General features: G+C 43.9%; 1 protein-coding gene across 4 annotated transcripts in view; it reads right to left on the bottom strand.

Annotated features, from left to right (window-relative positions):
- Window positions 1–13186, bottom strand: part of CCNY (cyclin Y) — a 214190-nt gene extending 201004 nt beyond the window's left edge. For 2 of the 4 annotated variants that reach the window (XM_054020975.1, XM_054020974.1), the window contains exon 1: window positions 12281–13186. In XM_054020975.1, coding sequence (XP_053876950.1) covers window positions 12281–12434 — 154 coding nt within the window. In that variant the 5' untranslated portion in view covers window positions 12435–13186. The remainder of the gene's footprint in view (window positions 1–12280) is intronic. The other 2 variants (XM_054020973.1, XM_054020976.1) reach the window with 2 other exon arrangements.
- Between the last annotated feature and the right edge of the window lie 857 nt (window positions 13187–14043).

The raw sequence follows: 14043 nt of genomic DNA, 5'->3' as shown, positions 1-14043 counted from the left end.
AACATTGCATACATACTTGGAACAGTGCTTCTCAAACTTATTTGATCACGCCTCTCTTCACGACTGTAGCAGTTTATGCCCCCACCCCCAGCCACACAAGTACATATACCTAGGGCCCTACCAATTTCACAGCTCTGAAAAACATGTGATAGACCATGAAATCAGCCCTCCCCTGTGAAATCTGATCTCCCCTGCTGCTGGGAGCCCAGGGCTCCTAGCTGCTAGTCCAGCTGTGCTGGGTAGGGACAAGAGTTGTCCTTCCCCTGCACGGCCCCTCTTGGTGAGGAGATCAGACCCACCTCCATAGGCAGCGCAGAAATGAGGGTGCTACACCCTCACTTCTGCACTGCAGCAGCCCTGTAGCTGGGCTCCAGGCTTCCGTTTTCCCCTCCCAACCCTCACACGGCTCCAGGCACTGAGCCGGGGCTTTCTCCCCTGGGGGCTTCCGCCTTCCCCCGATGCTCCAACCGGGGCAGCCCAGGCTCAGGGCTTCTGTGCCCCATCTCGACACTCCAGCCAAGGCTCAAGGCAGCCCAGGCTTGGGGCTGCCACTCCCCTTACACTACAGCCGGGGCTCGGGGCAGTCTGAGCTCAAGGCTTCAGCCCCTGCAGCTGCTCTTGGGGCTCGGGGAGACCCGGTAGGTGCTTCTGCCCTGAGGCTTTTCCCCGGGGTTGAGGCACCCATTTTTCCTGGATGGCCCCCCCAGATTGGCCAGGGGCCCCTGCCTTAATCTGCCCCTGGCCTGGACTAGCAGCTAGGAGCCCCCAGCTGGAGCGCTCCCAGCAGCATGGGGGAGAGCCTACCCACCTCTACCTCTGGGAACCTCCTCTTAACTACAGGAACCTGGCAGGGTGCTGCCTTCACAGCCCAACTCTGAAGGCAACAGAGAAGTGAGGGTGGCAATCTTGGGACCCTCCTACAACAACTTTGCAAACACCCCCTCACCTATCCCATTACACCACCAAGAAATTTCAGACAAACATGTGAAATCGTGAAACTGACCAATTTTAAAACCCTCTGGCCGTGAAATTGATCAGAATGGATGGTAAATTTGGTAGAGCCCTATATATACCAAGTTTAAAAAATAAACATGAAACTCACTAAGGCACCAATTCAAATAGAGCCAAGAATCTACTGTAGTAAGAGCAAAAGCAAAACTGTGATTGTGGTCAATGTTTACAATCAAATGTGCATACCGCTGTGACGGGATACCCAGGGTACAATCTGGAACTGTGGGACCTCTGTGCCCCCTTAACTCTCCAGCCTGGGCGCTCTCTCTCTCTCTCTCTCTCTCATACAATAATACGCCAGTGACAAGGAGCTGTGATCGTTCAGCCATGAACATGTGGAACCCCATGCCCAGCTAAACTGCATGAATGATCCCTGAGCCACATGAATCATACGGAGAGGCACCAGCACATCACCCAAACCCCCAGCCTTGAACCCCAAAATACACCAGCTTATGCTGCTCAAGACTCCCATGGACAGTGCAAACTCATTAGTTGGTTCACCATTTTGTCAAAGGAAAGTGGACATGCACCAGCCTGTGTAATCTGAGCCGAGATTCCCCAAGCATTTCAACCAAAAACACACTGCTTTAAGTAAAATACAAAACAGATTAACTACAGAAAGATAGATTTTAAGTGATTATAAATAGCAGACAAAGATCAGAGTTGGTTACATAAGAAATAAGGATAAACTCGCAGTCTAAATTCTACAGCAAGATTTGAATCAAACAGTCTCTTACCCAAACATATGTTACAGGCAGTTCATAGTTCTCAATTCACAGGCTGGACTCCTTTCCCAGGCTGGGACCAGATTGATTTCTTCCAGATAATCTTCCAAGTTTTGAGATGGGGGAGGAGAGAGGCCAAGTGTCACTGTCATGATGTCCCTCTCCCTCTTTTATATGGTCTTCCAGCTGTTAGAAAGCTCCTTGCTGTGACATGGATTAGGCAGCCCTCATTGCGTATGTGCCCTCTCTGAGAAATCTCTGGGTCAGTGGATTCTTCTTCATGGGTCACAATGCCTGTCTGGCTAGTGGTAGTTGCTCCTTTGTCCCTACTGAAAGGCCAGCTATGGATATCTCCCAACCTCACAACATATTTCAGTAACACATATGGCAATAATTCATAACTTAACACATTGATAATCCTAGTGAGTTGTATGTACTAAGATTTTTAAAATGATACCTCACAAGGCATACTTTGTACAAAACATATAATCATATGACAGTGATCAATATGGGGGTTCCAGTGTACTACTTTGAGGTACAGAGTGTCACAACTATGTCATGGCAAACAGATTAATGTACAGAAGACAATGACTTTGTATAATGCTATGCAACAGAAATCCGTCAAAATGCACAGCACCATCTGGAGTCAAATGCACAGCACCATCTGAGGACCCGATATGTCTGGAGGATTCAACTTTGCTAGTTATTCATTGCTATGGGTAAAATTGCACAGTATGTTCCCCCCCCCCCAAAGCTTCTCGCATGCCCCCAGAAAACATTCTATATTCCCCCCCGGGGCAGCCTGCTCCCCAGTTTGAGAAATTCTGACCTAGAGGTACCAGTTGTCAAATTTTTATTTTTAAATGAAATCAGGGAACATTAGAAAAACAATTTTTGTGCAGGAGGCATAAAGAGGTAAAGCAAGAAATTTTCCTTCTCTCTTGAACAAGGGAAATAAATACTGACTTGTTCATTTAAGAGGAAGGTTTTTTATTTGTACAGTCACCAGTCTCACCTGCAGCAGGGAAAGTTTTCCCCACAGAACAAGTAACAAGCCGCATATAATTCATCCCATCTCCGAAAGTCCAAGTACTGATCCATCTGACATGGATCCCACTGTAATCTTATTTCCCTCTCAAGAAACAGAACAGAGCTTGGAAGGAGAGAGGAGGACAACACCACTACTCCCTACAAACAATTAAACTGTGCAGCAATGGGAAAACAAAACCCCACAACCCACACTTGCCCAACACAAAGTCGCCACACACACACACACACACACACTTTTACAGTCTCTGTCATGCTCCCTAGAGATAGAGCGCAAGCAAGCCAATTTAGGGTTTGCTGATCAAGTACAGGTCAATTTTTTATTTTCTTCTTCTTCTTCTTCTTCTTCGCAAGACTTGCCAAGCACGAACAGCTGCTTCTTAACACCTGAAAGTAATAAATTCTTCTCTTCACACAGAGAGAAGCAGGAATAATTCATAGTGCATCCATCAGAAAGCTGTGAAGAGATCTCATGAATGCAAGAACAATGTGGTAACTGTATCAAATATATCACCTTGCTGAAATACTAATGCACAGTGGAAAGCACCACACTGGAAGCAAACGTGGGTCTACTACTGATTTGTTCTTTTGCTCCCAAGGTTGCACTAGCTGGAAGACGGGCCCATCAGTTTCACACCGCCAGGTGGCAACAATGCGTGCTTTTACCAGTATAGCTTATGTCACTCACAAAACTGGTATAAACTATACCAGCAAAAGAATTTTTTGCCCATATAAACTACACCTGCACAAGGAGGATTTGCCAGTATAGCTATAATGGTACAGCTACACAGGGCTGGTCTACAGCTATGTCTACACTACCACTTATGTCGGTATAACTTATGTCGCTATGGGGTGTGAATAAGCCACCCCGAGCGACACAGTAATGTCGATGTGGACAGCGCTGTGTCAGCGGAAGAGCTTCTCCCATCGCTTGTTGGTGGTGGATTAATTAAGTTGACAGGAGAGCTCTCTCTCATTGGCTTAGAGCAGCTACACTAGAGAGCTTAAGGTGGCACAGATGCAGCAGCACCACTGTAAGCTCTCTAATGTAGCCATAGCCTACACTGAAAACTTACAGCAGCACAACTAAGTCTCTCAGAAGTGTGAATATCAACATCCCTGAGAGACATGGCTATGCTGACCCAACCTTTGGTGTACACAGCGCTAGGCTAAAATAAGAATTCGTCCATCTAGCTGCCACTTCTCCGGTAGGTGAACTACAGCAACAGGAGAACCCCTCCAATTGCTGTAGTAAGTGTGTTCATTAAAGCGCTACAGTGGCGTAGCTGCAGCATTGACCTGGCCTAACAGAAGTCAGATTACCTGTGCAAAGAACTAATGCAAGAGGAGCAGGATCTTCCGCTAGTGTAAACTACCATAGCTCACTAAACCTAACCGAGCTATGACATTCACACTAGCTGAACATCTACCACGAGATGTTTACGGTTACGCTAATAAATCCTTTGCAAGTTCACAGACATGAAGTTTTACAACCTCAAGAGAAAAAACAAAACGAGGATTTAAATGCAGAACCTGCATCTACCGCCCTACAAATGCTGGAAACAGTTCCTGAACCAGATGAATAGCTACTAGCCAAGGACTTGCTTTTACTGCTTGCTCAAGGCATAACTTGACCTAACCCGACGTCCCTTCACACACACAAATCTCTAGCTTGAGAGAAGTGGTGCTTTAAACTCAAGCTACCTGGGTCGTTAAGGGGCATGGGTAATGCTTGAGCTATGCAGTAAGAAGAACAGGAGTACTTGTGGCACCTTAGAGACTAACAAATTTATTAGAGCATAAGCTTTCGTGGACTACAGCCCACTTCTTCGGATGCATATCTATGCAGTGAGCATGCTACCACAGGCTATGCTCAAATCAGCACAACTCCTGAACTGCTAATCCAAGCATCTGCATAGCTTGAAAGTTTCACAGCATGGCCACGCTCACTCAACCTAGGCTAACTAACCCAAGTGGAGTAAGTCAAAATAGCTGTTGCAGTGAAGGCAAAACCTACTATTATTATTTAAAACAAAACAAGTACAACTGCACCCAGCAGTCTTGGATTAATAAAAGTAATATCAACGTTTAGCAGAACGTCTCACACACAGATTTATAATCTGGATGTTAAATACTCACGGGTAACGTTTTCTATTTAAAATTTCACATTTCATCTTTTTTCTTTAACATTACTTTTAAAATATATGGTTATGCTGGTTAATTCTTTGATTGAAATAAACAACGACAAAGCAAAACGTTCCAAAGCAAGAATGGTGCTAATCTTCAACGGGTCCATTTTCATTAAATATAGTTATCAGTCTACAGTAATGACTATAGGTCATTTAAGTTTTCATTTTGTAAAAGTTTATTTCATATTCTTGTTAAGATATAACAGAAAAGACATTTAAAATCCAGATTTTTTTTTTTTTAAACTGGACACTGAATGTGACAATATTAATGTAGCAATATCAGCCAACAACACTACACAGCATCAGGTTTCCTCATTTATCTTGTCAACGTAGTATTCTTAGTTACCTGTGCAAATGTGTGTCAGTACAGCGATCTTTACATTTTCAAACGTGTACATTTTAATCCACAACATTCTGTTTCAAGTATTTGTCTGAGCTAAACTTTGGTGCTCTTGTGCATCTCAACCATTAACTGAAATTCTTGGAAACAAATCATATGGTAATGTGCTAAACTAAGGGTTATAGTAATAAGCTCACAAGATGACTAGTTAACAAGTGTGCATCTTGATGGTTCCATTTCTACATATTTATACATACACACATTTTACACAGTGTGAATTAATTCACTTTCTGCAAATGACATGGGAGAAATGAGATTTTCGGCAGGCTTTGAACAAGGTGATAGTAGTCACTTGGCAAAGAGGGAGCAAAAAGGAAAACGGCACGGAGATGAGAGGGGGAGAAAAAAACAACACCAAAAGCAAGGAAAGCATCAATACTGGCATTAGTGGGAGAGTGCGATATAGGAGCCAAGCTCAGTGATGTAGGCCAGGGCAGAACAGTGTAGGAGCTTGAATGCAAGTACAGTAGTTTTATTAAAGGGTCAGGTGTAAGTGATACTTAGATGCATGACCTCCAAGAAAAACAGTAGGCGCTGCAAGGTATAGTGTTAGAAAGTCAGTAGATGACAAAGCTGTCTCTGAGCCAATGTTCCAGCACAGCGTTTAAGGGCACTAAACTATACTGTCTTTCAAAGGAGATGTAAAAACAAAAGATCAATCATATTTACAGTAATTAAAAATCATATGGCCCATTTTTATAAGAGATGGGGAGGTGCTAATCTGAGCAAGATTACACTTTTAAAAACAGTTTAGCCTGTGGTATGCAAGGTTAGGTACTTCAGAAATGTGTGTACATGAACACTCCAAACTAAACTAAGGAAGTGGCAAAATTGCTTTTGTGGGTCTGGGTCTATTCCTTCATGAAACATGGCCCTAGGTGTTCAAAGATCGTTGTATTTTATCAGCACTCAACTGGATAAAATGAATGTATATCCTTCTGTTGGCTGGTTCTATGGAACAAAATTATACATCCTAAATATAGACATTGAAATCACATAATAGTCATTCACAGAAAAGGGGATATCACTCCTTTAAGACTTCAGCTTTTCAATTTATAGATTTGGAATCTACCCTCACCCTGTCAGTAGATCCCAGAACCAATCAATCAGTTAAAATCGTAGATGTTTCGGGCCAAATTCTGCTATCAGTTATACCTGTGCAATTCTGTTGAGGTCAGTGAGATTGAAAAAATGAAAATGAGGGCAGGATTCAATCCACCATTCTGAAAGGAACCAACATTCTCATTCCATAAATCTTCATTAAATAAACCAGACAGATTATAAAACCTTACTACACTTGAGTTTTATACTTGGCTACATAAAACCTCATAATTCTCAGAGTCCAGTACACCTGAGGCACACTATAATCTTAATTCAGATGTTCTCACATAGCTACTGCCCATTTTCACAAATAAACTGCTTTCAGGGTGGATTGTTTTCAAGAGATTGTCTACCAGCTGCCGAAAAATTAACCTACCACAAAAAGAGTTGAAGAGGTTTATTAGGGATGTAGTCACACAGGGTTCAGTTATCTGATCTGCAATTGACAATGAAAAATGTGACCCAGCAATATTAGAAGAATTTTGCAAGGGCGGGGGAGAGAGACAGAGTAACTTATTATAATAAGAACTGTATTGCCTACCTGTTCAATGAGCTCAGTCGGTTTCAGGTTATGACAGTGGTCTCATACCATATATCCTGTGAGGTTATCCTCTCTCCACCAAAGCTCTCACAAAGAGCCTACTGTGGAAAAAAATCTATGCCACACAGGAAAATCAAGTCTGAGAGCCACTTTTTTCAGATCAGCAGATCTGACTGTGTAACAACAGACATGCTGACATCATGTATAAACGTCGTCTAGACTCTAGACCACAGTCAATCTAATCTAAATGTCCTTTATCAAACTAGCTTTTATAACAGCACCTATCACCAACACACCTGAGCCCCTTACAGAGTCCATTCTGTGTGATTTTCAAATCCAGAACCCCCGTGTCCAAACGGAATAAACAATCCAGCCCACGTGTCTTAATCAGACCAATAACCAAATACTACAACAATTTTAAAGTGGACAAAGTGTCTAGCAAAAGACTGGGTTAAAAAAAAAAATCAGGTCATCTAAGTAATAACAGCAATTTACCAGATTGACACATTAAGTGATCTACTGTTTTATCTTATATTTGTAGCCAGGATACTGCTAGATAAGACTCTTGATGAGCAACAGATAGAAAAATGGGTCATCCAAATTCATTAAGAAATCCTCAGCCTATTGTCACAACTTTCCGGAAGTAAGATTTTAAAGTTTAAACCATTTCATAAACTTTAAAAGTTTCTATGAGCAATCAGTCACTAAAACGAGTGGGCATCCTCTGAGCTCCAATTAGAATTCCTCTTTTGCTTCTGGGCAGAATATAGCAGCAAAGCAGATAACCAGTTATCTTTACTGCTTCTGTCTATGCCTGAAGATAATGGTCTAATTATCAGTGAAACCCAATGGATCCAACTTTTCAGAAAAATGTATTGTTGACTGATAATCAAAAAGGTGATTCTTGAAGCATTTCCACATGGCCATCAACCAGAAAAAACATTCAGAACAGGAGTTTAGCCTTCTAACTTGGAAGTCTTTGAAAGAAGTTTGTTCCCACTCAAACATTTCCAGAATTCCCTTCACTTACAGACATGAAGAGTTCCTGATATCTTACAAAAATGATGCTTTTTGACAACATGGCATCAGGCAGGTATAACTGTTGGCCCAATCCTACATTGCTTGCTCAGGCAGAACTTCCATTTAAGACAATGAGAGTCCCCTCCCCTACAAGAGCTGCATGATCAGATCCTGTAATTGCAATTCACTGGTACCTCTCTTCATGACAGCATTTGCAATGGTTTCAGTACAAAGCACAGAACGACTAGCAAACCTCAAAAGGTTCTGTTTGCACAAGAGTTCATTTATTTACTGGAACCAGTTTCTTCAACAAAATTAGCCTGGGAACTATAAGAGGAGAATCTCTTTCACAAGATATCCATAGCTTCTACTTAGCCTGGAAATGCCACAATAATCAGCTCTCTCACTGTATTTCAGCATTGCCATTCTGATCCTGCCTTGGAACAGAGCATGCAATGATGCAGGGAACAGACAGGTAAGACATTACATTTTTCAAACCTTAGTAACAAATTAAGATTGGTTTAAGGATGGGAGAAGGTTTAGGGTCGTTTTATTTTACGAAAGTTGCTTTGCCCAATCCTAAAAGCTAGAGTTCTATAAATCTCGATTAACACAAGAGGACTGAAGGCAGACTTGAAGGTAGAGGACAACAACAACTAATTCTACTCACCACAATGTGTAATTCCTGAAAGCACAATTTATAATCAGTACTTGTGTGAGAGAAAAAAAGAAAAAAAAGTGCTAGTGAATTAGCATTTCCAGAACTTGAACATCACTGTCAAACATACTGTATCTGACAGTGATGTTCTCGCTGCAGTAACAGGTAGTGAGAAACACAGGTTAAAAAAAACAAAGTGGCATAAGTATCCAAATTGTTTATTTACAGTGATACCACCAGTTTGTTTTTTCAAATAAATATCCAATTCTTGAAGAGCTAAATAGCTCTCAAGAATATTTCATGGATTTTAGATATTTTGTAGGATGCTTGAAGCATCAAGACCTAATATTCTCTCTTTTTTTTTTTTTTTTTGTGAAAAGAATTGACCAGTGTTGTTCCTTCACTGTTTCATGTAAAATATTTTCAAGTTATTGAAAAACAGTAGAAATATTATTACAGTGCACTATTTGTTGTCCCCTCCCCCCCATTGTGTCACCATAGGCATATGTTTGCCATATAGTTTCAAGCAATCTAAAAACAAAAACGTACCCAGTCTCAGGAAATAAGATTTCAGAAACAGAATAGTCTTATTACATTTTGTAATCAGTCTATCATCTTTGACCAAAGACCTCCAGTGGATCTGACTGCAACACAACAGATATGCAAAAGTGAGTATTTCAAATTATTTGTTTTACCCATAATATCCTCAATTGTGTTCAATGAAGAAACACTAACTCATTCTTCATCAATCTCCTCAATGAAAACTGATGCCTCTGACCCTATACCTAATCAGTATCATAGCGAGGAGCAAGATTTGAGCAAACAGCAAGGCAAGGGAAACAAACCACAAAATTAGTTATATGCTCTCAGAGTTGAAGGCAACTCCCTCACCTGAGAACTTAACTTCATTTGCCACTGTGCTGAGCCTGATTGAACAGAGATAGCTAGTATTTATTTTCTATGTTCCACTGGTAAAGCACAGGGTCCTTTAACTGACAAGAATTTATTAGGACAGAGACAACATGCACACATGTCCCATCAGTGCTTCCATTCATGGAGTACTATTACTGATCTGAAAATTGGTTTAACCCATCGGTTCTCAAGCAGGTTATGTGTACCCATCGGGGGGGGGACACAGAGGTCTTTCAGGGGATACATCAACTCATCTACATATTTCCCTAGTTTTACAACAGGTTATATAAAAAGCAGTAGCAAAGTCATAACAAATTAAAATTTCATACGACTTGTTTATACTGCTCTATATACTATTCACTGAAATGTAAGTACAATATTTATATACCAATTGATTTATTTTATAATTATATGGTAAAAATTAGAAAAAGCTATTTTTCATTAATAGTGTGCTGTGACACATGTGTATTTTTATGTCTAATTTTGTGAGAAAGCATATTTTAAGTGAGGTGAAACTTCTGGTATACAAGACAAATCAGACTCCTCAAAGGGGTATAGTACTCTGGAAAGGTTTAGAGCCACTGGTCTAACCAAACCATGAAGAGAATTCTTGGCAAAAAGTAAGTTTACAAGGAAAGACATTTAGAATTTTTTGTATTGTCACCACACTATAAAGAACAGCTCCTCACCCCCCAAAAAACCCCAAACCTCTCACTTAGAACTACAGAGCAAGACCTGTTCCTACTGATGTGAAACAGGACTAGATATTATCCGTATCATCATGGGAAAAGGTGTTTACTGCTAATCTGGACAACACTGGTGTGACAAGAATCAGTCATTCACAGGTTAACAACTAGTTCTTAAATCTCCCCCCGTTTTCTCAAACCTGGCCATTATAAATTTTTTTCCACCCATTGATCCCATTACAGTCCAATTTTTCTACTGTGGAAACAAAAATGTCTTAAAGGTAACAGTCACAATTCCAGCATGTAACTTAATTAAAAGAAATAATCATAACCTGAGGTAAAGTTACTCTATTATTAAGAATTTCGTTTTAGCCAATGGTGAGAACTGGTTTAAAACAAAGTTTGCAATTGATCACATAAGCTATGAAAAAAATGTTGAAAAAAATCTAATGTGTTCCAATGTGACTTTCTTGACTTTCTACCAAAGGCAATTCACGTCAAACTATGAAAAAGTTGATGTTTTACCAGTTAAGTTTTAGGACTAACTATTTCAGCTAATCAGAAACTAGTTTATACTTCAGAGGGGTAGCCGTGTTAGTCTGAATCTGTAAAAAGCAACAGAGGGTCCTGTGGCACCTTTGAGACTAACAAAAGTACTGGGAGCATAAACTTTCGTGGGTAAGAACCTCACTTCTTCAGATGCAAGTGACTTGCATCTGAAGAAGTGAGGTTCTTACCCACGAAAGTTTATGCTCCCAGTACTTTTGTTAGTCTCAAAGGTGCCACAGGACCCTCTGTTAGTTTATACTTATACATTAAAATCACACTTAAGAATAGGCTGAGTTCTAATTAACCAGAGCACACAAAAGGATGTTTGGTCATTACTGAGTCAATGAGACTATAGTTTTTCCAATAATACTGTAGAGAGAGAACATTCATCATTCTATTATACCAATGCTTCATCATCAGTGTAATGGAAGGAAATAAGTGACTGGTACTGAAGGTCATTACAAGATAAATTTCTCCCACTTCCATAAGTATCTGGGTTTATCCTTTATGTTTTATCCTCCAACTAGGATTGGCTTTGGCATACACATAGCAACAGATGACCATTAACCCATAACAACAGTTGAGTCCACAGACCATCTTTGTTCAGGAAATTTGGGTGGGCAAAAATTCACTTGTGAAATTCAAATACTTGAGTGGATTGGGTCTGGAAGCTGTGGAGCAGTGTAAACAGTCACATCAGTCCATGCCGGGTGAGGGGGCAAATACACACTAAGATCTTGAAAGTAAGGCCTGAGGTAAATAGCACTCCAGGCTTTCAATCAATACTAAGGTGGGAGAACTATAAAGGCCTCAAATCAGAGGAAAGGGCAGATAAATAATGCCATATCACAATGTACATGGCAAGAATCCACACAAGATCCCAACACTGTGAACCACATACAGGGGGAGGTTGAATCCACACAAAGGTTAAGGGGTACCGGTGGGGATAAACAGAGCTACATCATGACATATTAGTATGGGGTAAATAATGCTGCATTGTGATATACAGGTATGGGGCACCCAAAAGCCTCGAAATTGTGGATGAAGGCATAAAAAACCCAAACAAACCTTCTGTCTCATCATATATTCTCCAATCACCAAAAGAGCCAGAAAAAAACCTGGAAGAGGAGGGAGAGAGTAGATTCCCCAAGGGATAGAAGTGATTAAACACTGAGAGGCTAGGAAGAGGCGATGGGAGCTCCCAAGGTGTTTGGGGAGGGAGGGTTGGGGGTTTCCATGTTTCCCCCCTTTGAGCAGGACAGCAGAGAGTTCCCCCACTTGGCTCTTTCTGTACTTGTTGGGGGATGCATTTCCCTGGGGGCTGCCTCTGTGGCTGGAGATAGAGGGGATTTCCCCAGCCCAGGAGGGCTGTAGGGGGATTTCCCCGGCTGCCCTAGCTGCGGGGAGCTCCCCATCCCAGCACCCCCCACACCTCTCTTACCATCTATGTTCTCCCGGTCGCTGATGTGCTGCAGGTTGCAGCCCGTGTCCTCGCGGCTCAGCTCGGGCTCCGGGCGGTAGGACTCCAGCCGGGAGTGGGCATTCCTGCGTAGCTTGGGGCTGGAGGAGACGCAGCAGGAGGTGGTGTTCCCCATCTTCCTTCGCCGCCGGGCCAGGCGCGGGAGGATGCAGGAGGAGCCCGTCACCAGCGGTGGCGAGAAGCCATGGGCAGCAGCGGAGAAAACAACAAGCAGGAGAGGAAGAGGCGGTGGCGGCTTCTGCTGCTGCTCCCTCCAGCCGCACTCCCCGGCTGAGCCCCACAGCGGCTCATTCAAGAAGCTTTGCCCCAAGCACGTCCAGCCGAGCGGAGGGCGCAGCAGCTAAATCATCCTGCCCCGGCATGTACTGCACAAGCAGGCTAAGCCCGGTGCATGCACAGCCCCATTGCCAGCGGTGGAGCTACCGCGCGCCTCCTCCACCTCCCAATAAGCGGGCTGGATCCACTCCCCCGGCGCACACAGCAGCGGCGGCACCGCAGCCTCCTCGGCAGCGAGCAGCCCGAGGCTGCCTTTGCAAAAAAGGTTCCGGTTCAAGTGGGTGGTAACATCTGCCCGCCGGGCTGGGAAGGGAGACACGGGGCGCTCTGCCCGCTCCCGGGGTGCGCCCAGCTGGGGCGCTGCTGCGACTGGGAGAGGGGAAGCCCCCGGCGCAGGGCTGTAGCCCCTCCTCCTCTTCCTCCTCCTGCCGCTGCCGCTGCCGCCCGGGAAGGGAACAGAGCCACCGAGGGGAGGCACCTCATGTGGGGATCGCGACTGTCCAATCTGCTGCTGCCTTCCCGGAGCGCTGCTACACACACGCGCTGCCCAGCGCCGGAACCTCGCTATGGGAGGGGGCGGGGGGCACGAGGCCCCTCCCCTCGGCCCCTCCCCCGGCCAGCCGGGCTGTGGGAAGAGCCCCCAAAGGAGCCCGGGGATCCCCACAGCGGCCTCCAGATACTTGGGCGGCTTTTACCGCGACCGAGGTCCGGCCTGGGGGAAAGAGGAGCAGGCGCGGGGCCGGGCCTCTTGGCGAGGGCAGGTTCAGAGCCGCCTCAGCCCCACACACCGGGAAGAGACCGGTGCGGCTGGCAGGGGGGCGGGAGTGATCCCCCCGCGCTTCCCCCTCTCGCCGTTCCCTCCATTCTCACTCCTCCGCCGCCCACTCACCCCCTCTCTGCTTCTATCGCTCCCACAGTCACATTCGTTCTCCCTGCACAGAGCTCATGCGCTTCCTGCTTCTACTCTGCAAAGCAAGAATCAGCACCCCCATCACTAAGCCCATTTTCTTCGCGGTGTTTTCCCCCTTCCCTTATTTCTTCATGATTCTCCCCATGCAAAAAAGGGGGCTCCAGGGGCGCTTGAGCTATGGGTGCTGGGGGTGCCCCACCAGCACCCCCTGGCTTTAAGTAATCATAGCAATGAATGAGTTACAGTGTTGTTCAAGGGCGTGCAGGACTCACATTATAATAAATGGGTCCAGCACCTCTGTAGAGGCTTTTAGGTTTGCTCCTGAAAATGCGTGGGTTCGAAGCCAGTGCCCATCGAGGGGTGACCTATGCAGACAGACATGGTTCATTCATAGGCATGTGTTAACAGTTGCTTCAGAAGTTTAATCCCCTTGTGGTTCTAATTTTTAAAAACTTCTTTAAAAATAATTGTATTATGTCTTCAGATGAAACACAGAACAAATGTGAAAGTAATAGAGATGGGCCAACTAGACAGTACA

Source organism: Malaclemys terrapin, chromosome 2 (genome assembly GCF_027887155.1).
Source record: "Malaclemys terrapin pileata isolate rMalTer1 chromosome 2, rMalTer1.hap1, whole genome shotgun sequence".
Taxonomy (NCBI): Eukaryota; Metazoa; Chordata; order Testudines; family Emydidae; genus Malaclemys; species Malaclemys terrapin.
Note: the sequence above shows the minus strand (reverse complement) of the source record. Positions and strands in the feature narration are given on the sequence as shown.